Source organism: Oncorhynchus kisutch, unplaced genomic scaffold, assembly GCF_002021735.2.
Source record: "Oncorhynchus kisutch isolate 150728-3 unplaced genomic scaffold, Okis_V2 Okis03b-Okis08b_hom, whole genome shotgun sequence".
Lineage (NCBI taxonomy): Eukaryota > Metazoa > Chordata > Actinopteri > Salmoniformes > Salmonidae > Oncorhynchus > Oncorhynchus kisutch.
Genome location: NW_022261980.1, coordinates 20,334,827 through 20,358,757, shown reverse-complemented (window position 1 = coordinate 20,358,757; position 23,931 = coordinate 20,334,827). Strand labels below are relative to the sequence as shown.

The window sequence follows — 23,931 nt, the reverse complement described above, 5'->3', positions numbered from 1 at the left end:
GTGGGCTGGGTAGCAGGACAGTGTGTGTGTGTAGGATACCTAATGTTTGTGGGCTGGGTAGCAGGACAGTGTGTGAGTATGATACCTAATGTTTGTGGGCTGGGTAGCAGGACAGTGTGTGTGTGTATGATACCTAATGTTTGTGGGCTGGGTAGCAGGACAGTGTGTGTAGGATACCTAATGTTTGTGGGCTGGGTAGCAGGACAGTGTGTGAGTAGGATACCTAATGTTTGTGGGCTGGGTAGCAGGACAGTGTGTGCGTAGGATACCTACTGTTTGTGGGCTGGGTAGCAGGACAGTGTGTGTGTAGGATACATAATGTTTGTGGGCTGGGTAGCAGGACAGTGTGTGTGTAGGATACCTAATGTTTGTGGGCTGGGTAGCAGGACAGTGTGTGTGTAGGATACATAATGTTTGTGGGCTGGGTAGCAGGACAGTGTGTGCGTAGGATACCTACTGTTTGTGGGCTGGGTAGCAGGACAGTGTGTGTGTGTAGGATACCTAATGTTTGTGGGCTGGGTAGCATACCCAGCTAATGTTTGTGTGAAAGTATGTGCTTAAGGAGCCAGTATTAAATGAATGGTTTTGAACAACAGACCAGCGCCCTCGTGAATAAACCTTTTTGACTATTTTAGCTGGGCCTCTGTCTGTTTCATTTCAACCCGTACCTTACAAATTCGGGGTTGCAGACTGAGTAGTATAATTGAATTGGGTTATGAACCTTGAGAACATCATTCGTGTCGGGTGGTCAGGTCTCCACTGTGTCAGGTGGTCAGGTCTCCACTGTGTCGGGTGGTCAGGTCTCCACAGTGTGAGCTGGCGGGTGCTCAGATCTCCACAGTGTGAGCTGGCGGGTGCTCAGGTCTCCACAGTGTCGGTTGGTCAGGCCTCCACAGTGTCGGGTGGTCAGGCCTCCACAGTGTCGGGTGGTCAGGCCTCCACAGTGTCGGGTGGTCAGGCCTCCACAGTGTCGGGTGGTCAGGCCTCCACAGTGTCGGTTGGTCAGGCCTCCACAGTGTCGGGTGGTCAGGTCTCCACAGTGTCGGGTGGTCAGGTCTCCACAGCGTGAGCTGGCGGGTGCTCAGGTCTCCACAGCGTGAACTGGCGGGTGCTCAGGTCTCATTGTTTTGTTCACAAGACAGAAAATCAACCTATGATTGAGGTTCAACCACCAGGGAAGAGGGAACAACTCTGGGTCACGTAGTATCGCGACCACCCTAATCTGGGTCACGTCGTATCGCGACCACCCTAATTTGGCTCACGTAGTATCGCGACCACCCTAATCTGGTTCATGTAGTATTGTGACCACACTAATCTGGTTCACGTCGTATCGTGACAACCCTAATCTGGTTCACGTCGTATCGTGACCACCCTAATCTGGTTCATGTAGTATTGTGACCACACTAATCTGGTTCACGTCGTATCGTGACAACCCTAATCTGGTTCATGTAGTATCGTGACCACACTACTCTGGGTCACGTCGTATCGTGACACCGCTAATCTGGTTCATGTAGTATCGTGACCACACTAATCTGGGTCACGTCGTATCGTGACAACCCTAATCTGGTTCACGTCGTATCGTGACAACCCTAATCTGGTTCATGTGGTATCGTGACAACCCTAATCTGGGTCACGTCGTATCGCGACCACCCTAATTTGGCTCACGTAGTATCGCGACCACCCTAATCTGGTTCATGTAGTATTGTGACCACACTAATCTGGTTCACGTCGTATCGTGACAACCCTAATCTGGTTCATGTAGTATCGTGACCACACTACTCTGGGTCACGTCGTATCGTGACACCGCTAATCTGGTTCATGTAGTATCGTGACCACACTAATCTGGGTCACGTCGTATCGTGACAACCCTAATCTGGTTCACGTCGTATCGTGACCACCCTAATCTGGTTCATGTAGTATTGTGACCACACTAATCTGGTTCACGTCGTATCGTGACAACCCTAATCTGGTTCATGTAGTATCGTGACCACACTACTCTGGGTCACGTCGTATCGTGACACCGCTAATCTGGTTCATGTAGTATCGTGACCACACTAATCTGGGTCACGTCGTATCGTGACAACCCTAATCTGGTTCACGTCGTATCGTGACAACCCTAATCTGGTTCATGTGGTATCGTGACAACCCTAATCTGGTTCACGTCGTATCGTGACCACCCTAATCTGGTTCATGTGGTATCGTGACCACACTAATCTGGGTCACGTCGTATCGTGACAACCCTAATCTGGTTCATGTAGTATCGTGACCACACTAATCTGGGTCACGTCGTATCGTGACCACACTAATCTGGTTCATGTGGTATCGTGACAACCCTAATCTGGTTCATGTGGTATCGTGACCACACTAATCTGGTTCATGTGGTATCGTGACAACCCTAATCTGGTTCATGTCGTATCGTGACAACCCTAATCTGGTTCATGTGGTATCGTGACCACCCTAATCTGGTTCATGTAGTATCGTGACCACCCTAATCTGGGTCATGTGGTATCGTGACAACCCTAATCTGGTTCATGTGGTATCGTGACAACCCTAATCTGGTTCATGTAGTATCGTGACCACCCTAATCTGGGTCATGTGGTATCGTGACAACCCTAATCTGGTTCATGTGGTATCGTGACCACCCTAATCTGGGTCATGTGGTATCGTGACAACCCTAATCTGGTTCATGTGGTATCGTGACCCTCCCTAATCTGGGTCATGTGGTATCGTGACAACCCTAATCTGGGTCACGTCGTATCGTGACAACCCTAATCTGGTTCATGTAGGAGTGGAGTAATGTTTGATGATTGACTTACATACTTATCACTCCACTGTCCTGTCTGTCAGGGTTAGAGGTTACGACTGTCCTGTCTGTCAGGGTTAGAGGTTACGACTGTCCTGTCTGTCAGGGTTAGAGGTTACGACTGTCCTGTCTGTCAGGGTTAGAGGTTACGACTGTCCTGTCTGTCAGGGTTAGAGGTTACAGCTGTTCTGTCTGTCAGGGTTAGAGGTTACAGCTGTTCTGTCTGTCAGGGTTAGAGGTTACAGCTGTTCTGTCTGTCAGGGTTAGAGGTTACGACTGTCCTGTCTGTCAGGGTTAGAGGTTACAGCTGTTCTGTCTGTCAGGGTTAGAGGTTACGACTGTCCTGTCTGTCAGGGTTAGAGGTTACAGCTGTTCTGTCTGTCAGGGTTAGAGGTTACGACTGTCCTGTCTGTCAGGGTTAGAGGTTACGACTGTCCTGTCTGTCAGGGTTAGAGGTTACAGCTGTTCTGTCTGTCAGGGTTAGAGGTTACGACTGTCCTGTCTGTCAGGGTTAGAGGTTACGACTGTCCTGTCTGTCAGGGTTAGAGGTTACGACTGTCCTGTCTGTCAGGGTTAGAGGTTACAGGTCAGGGTTAGTGTATAGTGGTGGGCTAAATGAACTGGATCAAAGCAGTGTGTTCTGTCGTCAGGTACCTGGCAGAGTGGATGACGTATGGTTACCCCACGGCTAACGTCTGTCCTGTCTGTCAGGGTTAGAGGTTACGACTGTCCTGTCTGTCAGGGTTAGAGGTTACAGTTCAGGGTTAAAGCAGTGTGTTCTGTCGTCAGGTACCTGGCAGAGTGGATGACGTATGGTTACCCCACGGCTAACGTCTGGCCGCTGGACATCAAACGCTTCGGCAACCTTCAGAGCAGCCGAACCTTCCTCCGACACAGGGTCATGGAGGTCATGCGTGAGTCCTGAACAGAGCAAACACAATCACACTCCCTGTTAGTAATGTCTGCCTGACTGTCCCTCTCTCTGCCTGACTGTCCCTCTCTGTGCCTGACTGTCCCTCTCTCTGTGCCTGACTGTCCCTCTCTCTGTGCCTGACTGTCCCTCTCTCTGTGCCTGACTGTCCCTCTCTCTGTGCCTGACTGTCCCTCTCTCTGTGCCTGACTGTCCCTCTCTCTCTGTGCCTGACTGTCCCTCTCTCTCTGTGCCTGACTGTCCCTCTCTCTCTGTGCCTGACTGTCCCTCTCTCTCTGTGCCTGACTGTCCCTCTCTCCTCTCTCTGTGCCTGACTGTCCCTCTCTCTCTGTGCCTGACTGTCCCTCTCTCTTCTGTGCCTGACTGTCCCTCTCTCTCTGTGCCTGACTGTCCCTCTCTCTCTGTGCCTGACTGTCCCTCTCTCTCTGTGCCTGACTGTCCCTCTCTCTGTGCCTGACTGGTCCCTCTCTCTCTGTGCCTGACTGTCCTCTGTCTCGTCCTCTCTGTGCCTGACTGTCTCTCTCTCTGTGCCTGACTGTCCCTCTCTCTGTGCCTGATGCCTGACTGTCCCTCTCTCTGTGCCTGACTGTCCCTCTCTCTGTGCCTGACTGTCCCTCTTCTTTCTTTCTTCTCTCTCGGTTTCTGTCTGTCTCTCTCTCGGTTTTCTGTCTGTCTCTCTCTCGGTGTCTGACTGTCTGTCTCTCACCAGCCCTGCTGTATAAAACCTAAAGGTTCCCTCGTTGGGACTTCCAGACGGGCCGGCAGCTGAGGGACTTCTCCCCTGTACGACCGTCTGGACACACAGGGAGCCAGATGGATGGAGAAACACGGCTTTGAGAGGGCCAAGTACTTCATCCCTGCAGGGAAGGGTGAGGCAGACCACACCCACACCACACACACACACACCCCACCACACACACACACCACACACACCACACACACACCCCACACCACACACACACCCCACACCACACACACACCCCACACCACACACACACACCCCACCACACACACACACCCCACCACACACACACACACACACCCCACCACACACACACCCCACACCACACACACACCCCACACCACACACACACCCCACACCACACACACACACCCCACCCCACACACACACCCCACACCACACACACACCCACCCCACACCACACACACACCCCACACACACCCCACACCACACACACACACCCCACCACACACACACCACACACCACACACACCACACACACCCACCACACACACCACACACACCCACCACACACACCCCACCCACACACACACACCCCACCCCACACACACACACCCACCCCACACACACCCACCACACACCACACACACCACACACACCCCACACCACACACACACCCCACACACACCCCACACCACACACACACACACCCCACCACACACACACCACACACCACACACACCACACACACCACACCACACACACACACCCCACCCCACACACACACACCCCACCCCACACACACACACCCCACCCCACACACACACACACACACACACACCACACACACACACACACACACACACACACACACACCACACACACACACACCCCACCCCACACACCCCACCCCACACCACACACCCCACCCCACCACACACACACCCCCCACCCCCACACACACACACACCCCACCCCCCACACACCCACACCACACACCCACCCACCCCACCCCACACCCCCCACACCACACACACCCCACACCACACACACCCCACCACCACCCCACACCACACACACACCCCACCACACACACCCCACACACACACCCCACACCACACCACACACCCCACCCCACACACCACACACACCCCACACACACACCCCACACCACACACACACACACCCACACCCCACCCCACACCCCACACACACCCCATCCCACACCCCACCCCACACCCCACACACACACACCCCACGCACACACCCCACACACACCCCACCCCACACACCACACACACACACCCCACCCCACACACACACACCCCACACACACCCCACACACACACCCCACCCCACACCACACACCACACACACACCACCCCACACCACACACCACACCACACCACACACACCACACACCACACACACACCACCCCACACCACACACCCCACGCACACACCCCACACACACACCCCACCCCACACACCCCACCCCACACCACACCCACACCACACACCCCACACCACACACACCACACCACACACCCCACACACACACACCACACACACACCACCCCACACCACACACACACCACCCCACACCACACACCACACACACCCCACACCACACACCACAATTTCCCAATGCTTCTGTCTATCAGAGCTAAACCATGTTCCTCTGTTCTCAGACCTGCTGTCTCTTAGCTCTGTGTCTGTCTGTTAGTTAAACAGTTCTATCATCTGTTCTCAGACCTGCTGTCTCTGGATGCCAGTAAGACGTTCTATAAGCCTGACTGGTTTGACATCGTGGGGGCGGAGGTGAAATGCTGCAAGGAGGCAGTCTGTGTCATCGACATGTCCTCCTTCACCAAGTTTGAGCTCACTGTGAGTGACCCCTGGAAAGGAGAGGGGGAGGAGGGGAAGTGAGGTATCAACTTCCTCCTATGATGGAAGCTGTAGGTGGCTGACCCCTGAAAAGGAGAGGGAGAGGAGGGGAAGTGAGGTATCATCTGACCCCTGGACCCACAGAATGAAATAGAAAAAGGAATGTTATCTCCATGGCTGGACCACCCTCGGTCACAGCTATAATGTGAATTACATTATCTCTATGGCTGGACCACCCTAGGTCACAGCTATAATGTGAATTACATTATCTCTATGGCTGGACCACCCTCGGTCACAGCTATAATGTGAATTACATTATCTCTATGGCTGAACCACCCTAGGTCACAGCTATAATGTGAATTACATTATCTCTATGGCTGGACCACCCTCTGTCACCGCTATAATGTGAATTACATTATCTCTATGGCTGGACCACCCTCGGTCACCGCTATAATGTGAATTACATTATCTCTATGGTTAGACCACCCTCGGTCACAGCTATAATATGAATTACATTATCTCTATGGCTGGACCACCCTCGTTCACAGCTATAATGTGAATGACATTATCTCTATGGCTGGACCACCCTCGGTCACAGCTATAATGTGAATTACATTATCTCTATGGCTGGACCACCCTAGGTCACAGCTATAATGTGAATTACATTATCTCTATGGCTGGACCACCCTCGGTCACCGCTATTATTTGAATTACATTATCTCTATGGCTGGACCACCCTCTGTCACCGCTATAATGTGAATTACATTATCTCTATGGCTGGACCACCCTCTGTCACCGCTATAATGTGAATTACATTATCTCTATGGCTGGACCACCCTCTGTCACCGCTATAATGTGAATTACATTATCTCTATGGCTGGACCACCCTCGGTCACCGCTATAATGTGAATTACATTATCTCTATGGTTAGACCACCCTCGGTCACAGCTATAATATGAATTACATTATCTCTATGGCTGGACCACCCTCGTTCACAGCTATAATGTGAATGACATTATCTCTATGGCTGGACCACCCTCGGTCACAGCTATAATGTGAATTACATTATCTCTATGGCTGGACCACCCTAGGTCACAGCTATAATGTGAATTACATTATCTCTATGGCTGGACCACCCTCGGTCACCGCTATTATTTGAATTACATTATCTCTATGGCTGGACCACCCTCTGTCACCGCTATAATGTGAATTACATTATCTCTATGGCTGGACCACCCTCGGTCACAGCTATAATGTGAATGACATTATCTCTATGGCTGGACCACCCTCGGTCACAGCTATAATGTGAATTACATTATCTCTATGGCTGGACCACCCTAAGTCACAGCTATAATGTGAATTACATTATCTTTGACTAGACCACCCTAGGTCACAGCTATAATGTGAATTACATTATCTTTGACTAGACCACCCTAGGTCAGAGCTATAATGTGAATGACATTATCTCCATGGTTAGACCACCCTAGGGCACAGCTATAATGTGAATTACATTATCTCTATGGCTGGACCACCCTCGGTCACTACGTTTCTTTCTGTGCCAGTCTACAGATGACCAGGCGTTGGCGTTGCTGCAGCACCTGTGTGCCAATGACCTCGATGTGCCAGTGGGTCACATCGTTCATACGGGCATGCTGAACGAGAGGGGTGGATATGAGAACGACTGCAGCGTGGTCAGAGTCAAGAAGAACAGGTGAGAGTTTAGCCATTAAGAAGAACAGGTGAGAGTTTAGCCATTAAGAAGAACAGGTGAGAGTTTAGCCATTAAGAAGAACAGGTGAGAGTTTAGCCATTAAGAAGAACAGGTGAGAGTTGAACCATTAAGAAGAACAGGTGAGAGTTGAACCATTAAGAAGAACAGGTGAGAGTTTAGCCATTAAGAAGAACAGGTGAGAGTTTAGCCATTAAGAAGAACAGGTGAGAGTTTAGCCATTAAGAAGAACAGGTGAGAGCTTAGCCATTAAGAAGAACAGGTGAGAGCTTAGCCATTAAGAAGAACAGGTGAGAGCTTAGCCATTAAGAAGAACCACTGCAGCGTGGTCAGAGTACAGAAGAACAGGTGAGAGTTTAGCCAGCTGTTCATAACTCCACCTGGGGGCTAACTCCACCTGGGGGCTAACTCCACCTGGGGGCTAACTCCACCTGGGGGCAAACTCCACCTGGGGGGGGGCAAACTCCACCTGGGGGCAAACTCCACCTGGGGGCAAACTCCACCTGGGGGCAAACTCCACCTGGGGGCAAACTCCACCTGGGGGCAAACTCCACCTAGGGCTAACTCCACCTAGGGCTAACTCCACCTGGGGGCTAACTCCACCTGGGGGCTAACTCCACCTGGGGGCTAACTCCACCTGGGGGCTAACTCCACCTGGGGGCTAACTCCACCTGGGGGCTAACTCCACCTGGGGGCTAACTCCACCTGGGGGCTAACTCCACCTGGGGGCTAACTCCACCTAGGGCTAACTCATGTGAATGTCCTCTAAATGAACAGGATAGAGACTGAACCACCTTGTCTTATGTCAGACAGCTCCACATTCGTCTCCACTGTCTGTTGAGGGACGAGCGTCACATAGGAGCGACGGGTTAGTTCCTCACCTCTCTCCCTTTCTCTCTCTCTCCATCTCTCCCTCTCCATCTCTCCATTTCTCTCCATCTCTCTGTCTCTGTAGCTTTTTCATCATCTCTCCTACAGATCAGCAGGTCCACTGCTGGTCGTGGTTGAAGAAGCACATGCCCGACGACCCACAGCTCCACCTAGAGGACGTCAGCTGGAAGTACACTGGTGAGAACTATTGCTGCAGAACCTCGATCTTCCCCTCAGTTCCCCACAATGCATTTCTGTTCTGAACCCTTTCCCCACCCCCGGCCTCCCTTCTACAGCACTGAATCTTATTGGTCCGCGGGCGATGGACGTCCTAGGAGAACTATCGTATGTCTCCATGACTCCCGAACACTTCCCGTCCCTCTTCTGTAAGGTGAGGAACCGGCTTTCGCCCGGTCATGTTATGTTTATCGTGAAGTGGCTCATCACAAGGCAGAAGGTTGTGTGTGTTGTTGTCCTGACCTTTGGTGTGTGTCAACAGGAAATGAGTGTGGGCTACGCCAATGGGATCCGGGTAATGAGTATGACCCATACAGGAGAGCCGGGCTTCATGCTTTACATACCTATAGAGGTGAGATACACACTATACTATATACTACTGGTTATATACTACTAGTTATACACTACTGGTTATATACTACTGGTTATATACTACTATACACTACTGGTTATATACTACTGGTTATATACTACTATACACTACTGGTTATATACTACTGGTTATATACTACTATACACTACTGGTTATATACTACTATACTACTGGTTATATACTACTAGACTACTATACACTACTGGTTATACACTACTGGTTATATACTATACAGGAGAGCCGGGCTTCATGCTTTACATAGGTGAGATACACACTATACCATATACACTGCTCAAAAAAATAAAGGGAACACTAAAATAACACATCCTAGATCTGAATGAATGAAATATTCTTATTAAATACTTTTTCTTTACATAGTTGAATGTGCTGACAACAAAATCACACATTATCAATGGAAATCAAATTTATCAACCCATTGTGGTCTGGATTTAGAGTCACACTCAAAATTAAAGTGGAAAACCACACTACAGGCTGATCCAACTTTGATGTAATGTCCTTAAAAGAAGTCAAAATGAGGCTCAGTAGTGTGTGTGGCCTCCACGTGCCTGTATGACCTCCCTACAACGCCTGGGCATGCTCCTGATGAGGTGGCGGATGGTCTCCTGAGGGATCTCCTCCCAGACCTGGACTAAAGCATCCTCCAACTCCTGGACAGTCTGTGGTGCAACGTGGCGTTGGCGGATGGAGCGAGACATGATGTCCCAGATGTGCTCAATTGGATTCAGGTCTGGGGAACGGGCGGGCCAGTCCATAGCATCAATGCCTTCCTCTTGCAGGAACTGCTGACACACTCCAGCCACACTCTAGCATTGTCTTGCATTAGGAGGAACCCAGGGCCAACCGCACCAGCATATGGTCTCACAAGGGGTCTGAGGATCTCATCTCGGTACCTAATGGCAGTCAGGCTACCTCTGGCGAGCACATGGAGGGCTGTGCGGCCCCCCAAAGAAATGCCACCCCACACCATGACTGACCCACCGCCAAACCGGTCATGCTGGAGGATGTTGCAGGCAGCAGAATGTTCTCCACGGCATCTCCAGACTGTCACGTCTGTCACATGTGCTCAGTGTGAACCTGTTTTCATCTGTGAAGAGTACAGGGCGCCAGTGGCGAATTTGCCAATCTTGGTGTTCTCTGGCAAATGCCAAACGTCCTGCACGGTGTTGGGCTGTAAGCACAACCCCCACCTGTGGACGTCGGGCCCTCATACCATCCTCATGGAGTCTGTTTCTGACCGTTTGAGCAGACACATGCACATTTGTGGCCTGCTGAAGGTCATTTTGCAGGGCTCTGGCAGTGCTCCTCCTGCTCCTCCTTGCACAAAGGCGGAGGTAGCGGTCCTGCTGCTGGGTTGTTGCCCTCCTAAGACCTCCTCCACGTCTCCTGATGTACTAGCCTGTCTCCTGGTAGAGCCTCCATGCTCTGGACACTACGCTGACAGACACAGCAAACCTTCTTGCCACAGCTCGCATTGATGTGCCATCCTGGATGAGCTGCACTACCTGAGCCACTTGTGTGGGTTGTAGACTCCGTCTCATGCTACCACTAGAGTGAAAGCACAGCCAGCATTCAAAAGTGACCTAAACATCAGGAAGCATAGGAACTGAGAAGTGGTCTGTGGTCACCACCTGCAGAACCACTCCTTTATTGGGGGTGTCTTGCTAATTGCCTATAATTTCCACCTGTTGTCTATTCCATTTGCACAACAGCATGTGAAATGTATTGTCAATCAGTGTTGCTTCCTAAGTGGACAGTTTGATTTCACAGAAGTGTGATTGACTTGGAGTTACATTGTGTTGTTTAAGTGTTCCCTTTATTGTTTTGAGCAGTGTACTACTGGTTATATACTACTAGTTATATACTACTAGACTACTATACACTACTGGTTATATACTACTGGTTATATACTACTAGTTATATACTACTAGTTATATACTACTAGTTATATACTACTAGACTACTATACACTACTGGTTATATACTACTGGTTATATACTGCTAGTTATATACTACTAGTTATATACTACTAGTTATATACTACTAGACTACTATACACTACTGGTTATATACTACTGGTTATATACTGCTAGTTATATACTACTAGTTATATACTACTAGTTATATACTACTAGTTATATACTACTAGACTACTATACACTACTGGTTATATACTACTGGTTATATACTACTGGTTATATACTACTAGTTATATACTACTAGTTATATACTACTAGTTATATACTACTAGACTACTATACACTACTGGTTATATACTACTGGTTATATACTACTAGTTATATACTACTAGTTATATACTACTAGACTACTATATACTACTGGTTATATACTACTAGTTATATACTACTAGACTACTATATACTACTGGTTATATACTACTGGTTATATACTACTAGACTACTATACACTACTGGTTATATACTACTGGTTATATACTACTAGTTATATACTACTAGACTACTATACACTACTGATTATATACTACTGGTTATATACTACTAGTTATATACTACTAGTTATATACTACTAGACTACTATACACTACTGATTATATACTACTGGTTATATACTACTGGTTATATACTACTAGTTATATACTACTAGTTATATACTACTAGTTATATACTACTAGACTACTATACACTACTGGTTATATACTACTGGTTATATACTGCTAGTTATATACTACTAGTTATATACTACTAGTTATATACTACTAGTTATATACTACTAGACTACTATACACTACTGGTTATATACTACTGGTTATATACTACTGGTTATATACTACTAGTTATATACTACTAGACTACTATACACTACTGGTTATATACTACTGGTTATATACTACTAGTTATATACTACTAGTTATATACTACTAGACTACTATATACTACTAGTTATATACTACTAGACTACTATACACTACTGATTATATACTACTGGTTATATACTACTGGTTATATACTACTAGTTATATACTACTAGTTATATACTACTAGACTACTATACACTACTGGTTATATACTACTGGTTATATACTGCTAGTTATATACTACTAGTTATATACTACTAGTTATATACTACTAGTTATATACTACTAGACTACTATACACTACTGGTTATATACTACTAGTTATATACTACTAGTTATATACTACTAGACTACTATACACTACTGGTTATATACTACTGGTTATATACTACTAGTTATATACTACTAGTTATATACTACTAGACTACTATATACTACTGGTTATATACTACTAGTTATATACTACTAGACTACTATATACTACTGGTTATATACTACTGGTTATATACTACTAGACTACTATACACTACTGGTTATATACTACTAGTTATATACTACTAGACTACTATACACTACTGGTTATATACTACTGGTTATATACTACTAGACTACTATACACTACTGGTTATATACTACTAGTTATATACTACTAGACTACTATACACTACTGGTTATATACTACTATATACTACTAGTTATATACTACTAGTTATATACTACTATACACTACTGGTTATATACTACTAGTTATATACTACTAGTTATATACTACTAGACTACTATACACTACTGGTTATATACTACTGGTTATATACTACTAGACTACTATACACTACTGGTTATATACTACTGGTTATATACTACTAGTTATATACTACTAGTTATATACTACTAGACTACTATACACTACTGGTTATATACCACTGGTTATATACTACTAGTTATATACTACTAGTTATATACTACTAGACTACTATATACTACTGGTTATATACTACTAGTTATATACTACTAGACTACTATATACTACTGGTTATATACTACTGGTTATATACTACTAGACTACTATACACTACTGGTTATATACTACTAGTTATATACTACTAGACTACTATACACTACTGGTTATATACTACTGGTTATATACTACTAGACTACTATACACTACTGGTTATATACTACTAGTTATATACTACTAGACTACTATACACTACTGGTTATATACTACTATATACTACTAGTTATATACTACTATACACTACTGGTTATATACTACTAGTTATATACTACTAGACTACTATACACTACTGGTTATATACTACTAGTTATATACTACTAGTTATATACTACTAGACTACTATACACTACTGGTTATATACTACTGGTTATATACTACTAGTTATATACTACTAGACTACTATACACTACTGGTTATATACTACTAGACTACTATACACTACTGGTTATATACTACTGGTTATATACTACTAGACTACTATACACTACTGGTTATATACTACTAGTTATATACTACTAGACTACTATACACTACTGGTAATATACTACTGGTTATATACTACTGGTTATACACTACTGGTTATATACTACTAGACTACTATACACTACTAGTTATATACTACTAGACTACTATACACTACTGGTTATATACTACTGGTTATATACTACTAGACTACTATACACTACTGGTTATATACTACTGGTTATATACTACTAGACTACTATACACTACTGGTTATATACTACTGGTTATATACTACTATACACTACTGGTGATATACTACTGGTTATATACTATACAGGAGAACCGGGCTTCATGCTTTACATACCTATAGAGGTGAGATATACACTATACTATATACTACTGGTTATATACTACTGGTGATATACTACTGGTTATATACTACTATATACTACTGGTTATATACTACTAGACTACTATATACTAATGGTTATATACTACTGGTGATATACTACTGGTTATATACTACTAGTTATATACTACTAGACTACTATACACTACTGGTTATATACTATACAGGAGAGCCGGGCTTCATGCTTTACATACCTATAGAGGTGAGATATACACTATACTATATACTACTGGTTATATACTACTAGACTACTATACACTACTGGTTATATACTACTGGTTATATACTACTAGACTACTATATACTACTGGTGATATACTACTGGTTATATACTATACAGGAGAGCCGGGCTTCATGCTTTACATACCTATAGAGGTGAGATATACACTATACTATATACTACTGGTTATATACTACTATACACTACTGGTTATATACTACTAGACTACTATATACTACTGGTGATATACTACTGGTTATATACTACTATACACTACTGGTTATATACTACTGGTTATATACTACTAGACTACTATATACTACTGGTTATATACTACTGGTTATATACTACTAGACTACTATACACTACAGGTTATATACTACTGGTTATATACTACTAGACTACTATACACTACTGGTTATATACTACTGGTTATATACTATACAGGAGAGCCGGGCTTCATGCTTTACATACCTATAGAGGTGAGATATACACTATACTATATACTACTGGTTATATACTACTATACACTACTGGTGATATACTACTGGTTATATACTACTAGACTACTATACACTACTGGTTATATACTACTCTATACTGTTGGTTTTATACTACTGGTTATATACTACTGTACACTACTGGTTATATACTACTACATACTACTGGTTATATACTATACAGGAGAGCCGGGCTTCATGCTTTACATACCTATAGAGGTGAGATATACACTATACTATATACTACTGGTTATATACTACTATACACTACTGGTGATATACTACTAGACTACTATACACTACTGGTTATATACTACTGGTTATATACTACTAGTTATATACTATTATACACTACTGGTGATATACTACTGGTTATATACTACTAGACTACTATACACTACTGGTTATATACTACTGGTTATATACTACTAGTTATATACTACTATACACTACTGGTTATATACTATACAGGAGAACCGGGCTTCATGCTTTACATACCAATAGAGGTGAGATACACACTATATTATATACTACTGGTTATATACTACTAGACTACTTACTATACACTACTGGTTATATACTACTATATACTATACAGGAGAGCCGGGCTTCATGCTTTACATACCAATAGAGGTGAGATACACACTATACTATATGCTGCTGGTTATATACTACTAGTTATATACTATTATACACTACTGGTTATATACTATACAGGAGAGCCGGGCTTCATGCTTTACATACCTATAGAGGTGAGATATACACTATACTATATACTACTGGTTATATACTACTAGTTATATACTATTATACACTACTGGTTATATACTACTATACACTACTGGTTATATACTACTATACACTACTGGTGATATACTACTGGTTATATACTACTCTATACTGTTGGTTATGTACTACTGGTTATATACTACTGTACACTACTGGTTATATACTACTACATACTACTGGTTATATACTACTGTACACTACTGGTTATATACTACTGGTTATATACTACTGGTCTACTGTACACTACTGGTTAAACACTACTAGTCTATTATACACTACTAGTTATACACTACTAGTTATACACTACTAGTTATACACTACTGGTTATACACTACTGGTTATACACTACTGGTTATACACTACTGGTTATATACTACTGGTTATATACTACCGGTTATACACTACCGGTTATACACTACTGGTTATAGACTACTGGTCTACTATATACTACTGGTCTACTAAACACTACTGGTTATATACTACTGGTTATACACTGCTGGTCTACTATATACTACTGGTTATATACTACTGGTCTACTATACACTACTGGTTATACACTACTGGTTATACACTACTGGTTATATACTACTAGTCTACTATACACTACTGGTTATACACTACTGGTTATACACTGCTGATTATATACTACTGGTCTACTATATACTACTAGTTATATACTACTGGTCTACTATACACTACTGGTTATATACTACTAGTTATATACTACTGGTTATGTACCACTGGTCTACTTTACACTACTGGTTATATACTACTGGTCTACTATATACTACTGGTTATATACTACTGGTCTACTATACACTACTGGTTATATACTACTAGTTATATACTACTGGTCTACTTTGCACTACTGGTTATACACTACTGGTCTAATACTACTGGTTATGTACTACTGGTTATATACTACAGTATCTCAAGCCTTCCCACATCGTCTCCCTACCAATTTAATATAAGTTATGAGCCAAGGTCTTCTTGCGTAGATAAGCATTCTAGCCAGTCTGAAGATATCGTTCATTCATTTCTACCAAGGAACAGACAGTCATTGTTCTAACTCTTGACCACATTTACACACATTACATTCAGCACTGGGATCAAGAAAGAAAACTCATACATATACAGTAACATAATAGTATTCTGATTAGTACATATACAGTAACATACTAGTATTCTGATTAGTACATATACAGTAACATACTAGTATTCTGATTAGTACATATACAGTAACATAATAGTATTCTGATTAGTACATATACAGTAACATAATAGTATTCTGATTAGTCAGTCCTGATTGAAATGTATACATAATTAGACATCTTTGATAAAAATTCCCTTAACACTCTCTTTCTCTCCCCTTCTCTCTTTCTCTCCCCCTCTCTCTCTCCCCTATCTCTCCCTCTCCCCCCCTCTCGTCTCCTCCAGTATGCGCTCCATGTCTACAACGAGGTGATGTCAGTGGGCCAGAAGTACGGGATCCGGAACGCTGGGTACTACGCCCTGCGTTCTCTCCGAATAGAGAAGTTCTTTGCCTTCTGGGGTCAGGACCTGGATCCTTTCACCACTCCCCTGGAGTGTGGACGGGAGTTCAGGGTCAAGTTTGACACGGTACGACCCACGGACCCCAATATTTAGTTTGGTCTGAACAGGTTCTTAGTCCTGTACTGTGTTACTGATGAGGTCTGGTTGATGTTTGGCCTTATCCCCTCCTCCTCTCTCTATCCCCCATCCTAATCTCTCTGTCCCCTCCTCCTCTCTCTGTACCCCCTCCTCATCTCTCTGTCCCCTCCTCTTCCTCTCTCTGTCCCCTCCTCTTCCTCTCTCTGTCCCCTCTTCCTCTCTCTGTCCCCTCCTCTTCCTCTCTCTGTCCCCTCCTCTTCCTCTCTCTGTCCCCTCCTCTTCCTCTCTCTGTCCCCTCCTCTTCCTCTCTCTGTCCCCTCCTCTTCCTCTCTCTGTCCCCTCCTCTTCCTCTCTCTGTCCCCTCCTCCAGGACATAGACTTCCTGGGTCGAGCGTCTCTGCTGCATCAGCGTCAGGAGGGGGTGAGCCGTCGCTTCATCATGTTGGTCCTGGAGGATCATGACACAGAGCTGGACCTGTGGCCCTGGTGGGGAGAACCCATCTACAGGTTAGACAAGCCTCTGAACCCCTGAACTGCTCAGCAGACACTACAATAGTAGCTGTCCGCTGCCCTAGCCTCTAAACCCCTAATCTGCCCTAGCCTCTGAACCCCTCAACTGCCCTAGCCTCTGAACCCCTCAACTACCCTAGCCTCTGAATCCCTCTACTGCCCTAGCCTCTGAACCCCTCAACTGCCCTAGCCTCTGAACCCCTCAACTGCCCTAGCCTCTGAACCCCTCAACTGCCCTAGCCTCTGAACCCCTCAACTGCCCTAGCCTCTGAACCCCTCAACTGCCCTAGCCTCTGAACCCCTCAACTGCCCTAGCCTCTGAACCCCTCAACTGCCCTAGCCTCTGAACCCCTCAACTGCCCTAGCCTCTGAACCCCTCAACTGCCCTAGCCTCTGAACCCCTAAACTGCCCTAGCCTCTGAACCCCTAAACTGCCCTAGCCTCTGAACCCCTAAACTGCCCTAGCCTCTGAACCCCTAAACTGCCCTAGCCTCTGAACCCCTAAACTGGCTTACACACACAGTCTGGATGAAGAGGCTATCAGAGGGTTACAGGATCAATATTTTATTTTCACCATCTAATGCTCTCTGTCTCGTCTCTCTGTCGCTCTCTTTCTCTCTCTCCATCGCTCTCTGTCTCTCTCTGTCTCTCTCTGTCGCTCTCTGTCTCTCTCTCTCTCTGTCTCTCTCTCTTTCTCTCTCTCTTTCTCTCTCTGTCCTCTTTCTCTGTCTCTCTCTCTCTGTCTCATCTGTCTGTCTCGTCTCTGTCTCTTCAGGAATGGGGAGCTGTGTGGTACCACCACCTCCTCTGCCTACTCCTACACCCTGGAAAGACACGTGTGTCTGGGCTTTGTCTCGCCGCCCTCCCTGGACGGCTCCCCTGCCGCGGTGACCCCGGACTTCATCAACAGGGGTGATTACGAGGTGGATATAGCAGGGCAGAGATACCCAGCCAAGGCGAAGCTGTACCCCTTCAGCTCTCTGTTCGCCCAGCAGAGACGACGCAAAGATGAGATGGAGCTCAGTAACTTTCAGGGCAAATGAGGAGGAAGGAATGTAGGATTTAAGAAGAGGGGTCTGAGTGAAGGGTGAACTCCTCCAGACATGACCCTTTAACCTTTCTCTCGCTCCACCCTTCTGGTGCCGATCTGTTCTCTGCCTCTCGCTCCACCCTTCTGGTGCCGATCTATTCTGTCTCTCGCTCCACCGTCTCTCGCTCCACCCTTCTGGTGCCGATCTGTTCTCTGCCTCTCGCTCCACCCTTCTGGTGCCGATCTATTCTGTCTCTCGCTCCACCGTCTCTCGCTCCACCCTTCTGGTGCCGATCTGTTCTCTGCCTCTCGCTCCACCCTTCTGGTGCCGATCTGTTCTCGGCCTCTCGCTCCATCCTTCTGGTGCCGATCTGTTCTCGGCCTCTCGCTCTACCCTTCTGGTCCGATCTGTTCTCGGCCTCTCGCTCTACCCTTCTGGTCCGATCTGTTCTTGGCCTCTCGCTCCCACGCTGAAGGGGCGTACCATTTAACGGACAATCAATCCCCTGGCCCCCCATCCCTCTCTCCCCTTCTCTTTCATAGTGCAATATCTACAAGATACCAAAAACTCCAGAGTTGTCTGTCTGTCAGGACTGCCTCCCCCTCAAGGTCCAGAGTTGACTGTCTGTCAGGACTGCCCCCCCCCCCCCAGGTCCAGAGTTGTCTGTCTGGACTGCCTCTCAGTGCGTCCCTCCCTCTACATATCACGTGATAACCATATATTAACTGTATATCTGAACCTTTTAAAGTCCTGCGGTCTGAGTGAGTACGGTGGGGAGGACAGTAGTGGTTATCTGAGGGGGGTGGCGTGACGGAGAAGGGAACATCCATGTTAAATTCCCTCTTATTGGTGGAAACCCGCTGCCCTGTCCAATGGGAGGCCTCGTGGTTGGTGGGTGATTTCCTATCGATCTCCCTCTGGATGGGTGTCTGTGTAAAGAAAGGAGAAATGTTCAAAATAAATGTATTTTTGTATATGAGTGAAGTTGTAAATATGTTGAAGTAGCACAGATTTGATGAGTTGTACCATGTTTATCAGACTGAAACACTTTGTACAGAATAAAACTATCCAGCTATGATATGGTCCCACATCTGTTTGGTCGCACCCCTTCCCCCTGCGCCCTTTCCCCCTGCGCCCTGAGCCTTTCCCCCTGCGCCCTGAGCCCTCCCCCCTGCGCCCTTTCCCCCTGCGCCCTTTCCCCCTGCGCCCTTTCCCCCTGCGCCCTTTCCCCCTGCGCCCTTTCCCCCTGCGCCCTTTCCCCCTGAGCCCTTTCCCCCTGAGCCCCTTGCCCCTGCGCCCTTTCCCCCTGAGCCCCTTGCCCCGCACCCCTTCCCCCTGCGCCCTCACCTGCTCTGAGTAGAGAGATACCGGTAACTGACACAATACAGGAGCCTCACCTGCTCTGAGTAGAGAGAGATACAGGTAACTGACACACAATACAGGAGACTCACCTGCTCTGAGTAGGGGAGAGAGATACCAGTAACTGACACACAATACAGGAGACTCACCTGCTCTGAGTAGGGGAGAGAGATACCAGTAACTGACACACAATACAGGAGACTCACCTGCTCTGAGTAGAGAGATACAGGTAACTGACACACAATACAGGAGACTCACCTGCTCTGAGGAGGGGAGAGAGATACCAGTAACTGACACACAATACAGTAGACTCACCTGCTCTGAGGAGGGGAGAGAGATACCGGTAACTGACACACAATACAGGAGACTCACCTGCTCTGAGTAGAGGAGAGAGATACAGGTAACTGACACACAATACAGGAGACTCACCTGTACAGGTGATATGGCTGACCACAAATGTGGTTTCTGCTGACAATTGAGATGTACAAACTATGGCATAAGGGGACGACAATAAGATCCGTAATTTAGATTTAAGACGTTAGTGAGGTTGGTTTGAGGGCTCCGGCTCGATATGGACAGCAGAGTCCCAACACCTTACCACTGCTAGACGTTAGTGAGGTTGGACTGAGGGCTCCGGATCGATATGGACAGCAGAGTCCCAACACCTTACCACTGCTAGACGTTAGTGAGGTTGGGTTGAGGGCTCCGGCTCGATATGGACAGCAGCTATCAACCATTATTACAGGAAGCTCCGTGGTTAGATTGGTGGAAGTCAGAAATACCCGTACCTTTGTTTTCCAGGAGCTAAGGTATTAGACCCTAACCCTAAGTTATCAGAAGTCATGCCCACCATCAAGAAACCTGCTCTGAAAACAGTTGTGTTGCATATTGGGTCTAATGATATTATGTGTGTGAACTCTGTAAAGCTAAGAGACTCTTGGAGAATGCACAGAAGTTAGCAGGACGTTTCATTGTCTCTGGCCCCGATTCCATCTCCTCCTCGTCGTTGTGGGGACTGAGTGTTTTAGCCGTCTTTTGGTCTCTTCCCCAGTGGTTAATGCGTCTGACCAAGGACCCGGGTAAGTCCTTCGTCGACAAGTCTGACTCCTTCTGGAATAGGCTACTTTCTGGAAGACGGAATTCACCTGGGTGAAAATGGCTCCCGGCTGTTGTCATCAAACACTGGAAAGGTTCTTGGTCAACTAAATTAATGTGAGGACAATATTATCAGTACATGGAAGTCATGTTTACCATCTCCTCATTGGACACTGAGAGTTCTACATGTTGTATCTGAAGGTGGTGACATAATGGGACCAGAGAAACGTTCTTTAGTCTCTATGACTGAAGGTGGTGACATAATGGGGCTAACCAGAGAAACGTTCTTTAGTCTCTATGAGAGTTCTACATGTTGTATCTGAAGGTGGTGACAATGGGACCAGAGAAACGTTCTTTAGTCTCTATGAGAGTTCTACATGTTGTATCTGAAGGTGGTGACATAAAGGGCTGGTAGGAAAGGTAACGGTGGTAGTGTTACAATGTGTTTAGGGCTGGTAGGAAAGGTAACGGTGGTGGTGTTTCTATGGATGGTTCCAATGTGTTTAGGGCTGGTAGGAAAGGCAACGGTGGTGGTGTTGTGTTTAGGGCTGGTAGGAAAGGCACCGGTGGTGGTGTTACTATGGATGGTTACAATGTGTTTAGGGCTGGTAGGAAAGGCAACGGTGGTGGTGTTACTATGGATGGTTACAATGTGATTAGGGCTGGTAGGAAAGGCAACGGTGGTGGTGTTACTATGGATGGTTACAATGTGTTTAGGGCTGGTAGGAAAGGGAATGGCGGTGGTGTTTCTATGGATGGTTACAATGTGTTTAGGGCTGGTAGGAAAGGCAACGGTGGTGGTGTTACTGGATGGTTACAATGTGTTTAGGGCTGGTAGGAAAGGCAACGGTGGTGGTGTTACTATGGATGGTTACAATGTGTTTAGGGCTGGTAGGAAAGGCAACGGTGGTGGTGTTACTATGGATGGTTACAATGATTAGGGCTGGTAGGAAAGGCAACGGTGGTGGTGTTACTATGGATGGTTACAATGTGATTAGGGCTGGTAGGAAAGGTAACGGTGGTGGTGTTACTATGGATGGTTACAATGTGTTTAGGGCTGGTAGGAAAGGTAACGGTGGTGGTGTTACTATGGATGGTTACAATGTGTTTAGGGCTGGTAGGAAAGGCAACGGTGGTGGTGTTACTATGGATGGTTACAATGTGTTTAGGGCTGGTAGGAAAGGCAACGGTTGTGGTGTTTCTATGGATGGTTACAATGTGTTTAGGGCTGGTAGGAAAGGTAACGGTTGTGGTGTTTCTATGGATGGTTACAATGTGTTTAGGGCTGGTAGGAAAGGTAACGGTTGTGGTGTTTCTATGGATGGTTACAATGTGTTTAGGGCTGGTAGGAAAGGCAACGGTGGTGGTGTTTCTATGGATGGTTACAATGTGTTTAGGGCTGGTAGGAAAGGCAACGGTGTTGGTGTTGTGTTTAGGGCTGGTAGGAAAGGCACCGGTGGTGGTGTTACTATGGATGGTTACAATGTGTTTAGGGCTGGTAGGAAAGGCAACGGTGGTGGTGTTACTATGGATGGTTACAATGTGTTTAGGGCTGGTAGGAAAGGTAACGGTGGTGGTGTTTCTATGGATGGTTACAATGTGTTTAGGGCTGGTAGGAAAGGCAACGGTGGTGGTGTTTCTATGGATGGTTACAATGTGTTTAGGGCTGATAGCAACGGTGGTGGTGTTTCTATGGATGGTTACAATGTGTTTAGGGCTGGTAGGAAAGGCAACGGTGGTGGTGTTACTATGGATGGGTATAATGTGTTTAGGGCTGGTAGGAAAGGCAACGGTGGTGGTGTTACTATGGATGGTTACAATGTGTTTAGGGCTGGTAGGAAAGGCAACGGTGGTGGTGTTACTATGGATGGTTACAATGTGTTTAGGGCTGGTAGGAAAGGCAACGGTGGTGGTGTTGCTATTTACACAAGGAATCTTCTTTCTGTGTCTCTGTTAAAGGCCACCTTCAGTCCTAAACTAGTATAATTGTTGGCTTTAAGTCTTCAGTTGTGTTCAAAGTCAAGAATAACAGTTATAGGAATCTACCGTCCACCTTCCGCCAAGAAGTGTGTACTAAACAAACTCCCTGATTTAATTGCCATATTCATTACCCCAGAGGTGTTGATCACTGGAGATTTTAATCTTGCATGGATGCTGGAAGCTGACTGTATACGTGACTGTTGTACTAATCTAAATTTGACCCAGCTGATTACAAAGCCCACTTGTCCAAACTTAAAGGACAATATGAAATCGACTTTGATTGACCTCATATTTACAAATACTCCAGAGTAATATTCTGGGGTATTTGCTTTGGATATTAGTGACCGCTGTCCCATGGTATGTGTCAGTTGGATAACATGATAATAGAGCTCTTTGGCCAGTCAGATCAGTTGGATAACATGATAGAGCTCTTTGGCCAGCCAGACCAGTTGGATAACATGATAGAGCTCTTTGGCCAGTCAGACCAGTTGGATAACATGATAGAGCTCTTTGACCAGTTGGATAACATGATAGAG

The 23,931-nt window shown here is 45.8% G+C and overlaps 1 protein-coding gene across 1 annotated transcript in view; it reads left to right on the top strand.

The window, feature by feature from the left end:
- The window catches only part of LOC109886290 (pyruvate dehydrogenase phosphatase regulatory subunit, mitochondrial-like), a 40,358-nt gene extending 20,319 nt beyond the window's left edge, over window positions 1–20,039 (top strand). Inside the window, 11 exon segments of the mRNA XM_031812535.1 lie at window positions 3,593–3,717; window positions 4,444–4,505; window positions 4,507–4,603; window positions 6,191–6,324; window positions 7,887–8,035; window positions 9,009–9,121; window positions 9,220–9,314; window positions 9,423–9,512; window positions 17,226–17,408; window positions 17,791–17,927; window positions 18,706–20,039. Of these exon segments, the coding sequence (XP_031668395.1) occupies window positions 3,593–3,717; window positions 4,444–4,505; window positions 4,507–4,603; window positions 6,191–6,324; window positions 7,887–8,035; window positions 9,009–9,121; window positions 9,220–9,314; window positions 9,423–9,512; window positions 17,226–17,408; window positions 17,791–17,927; window positions 18,706–18,973 (1,453 nt within the window). The 3' untranslated portion in view covers window positions 18,974–20,039.
- Window positions 20,040–23,931: the final 3,892 nt, after the last annotated feature.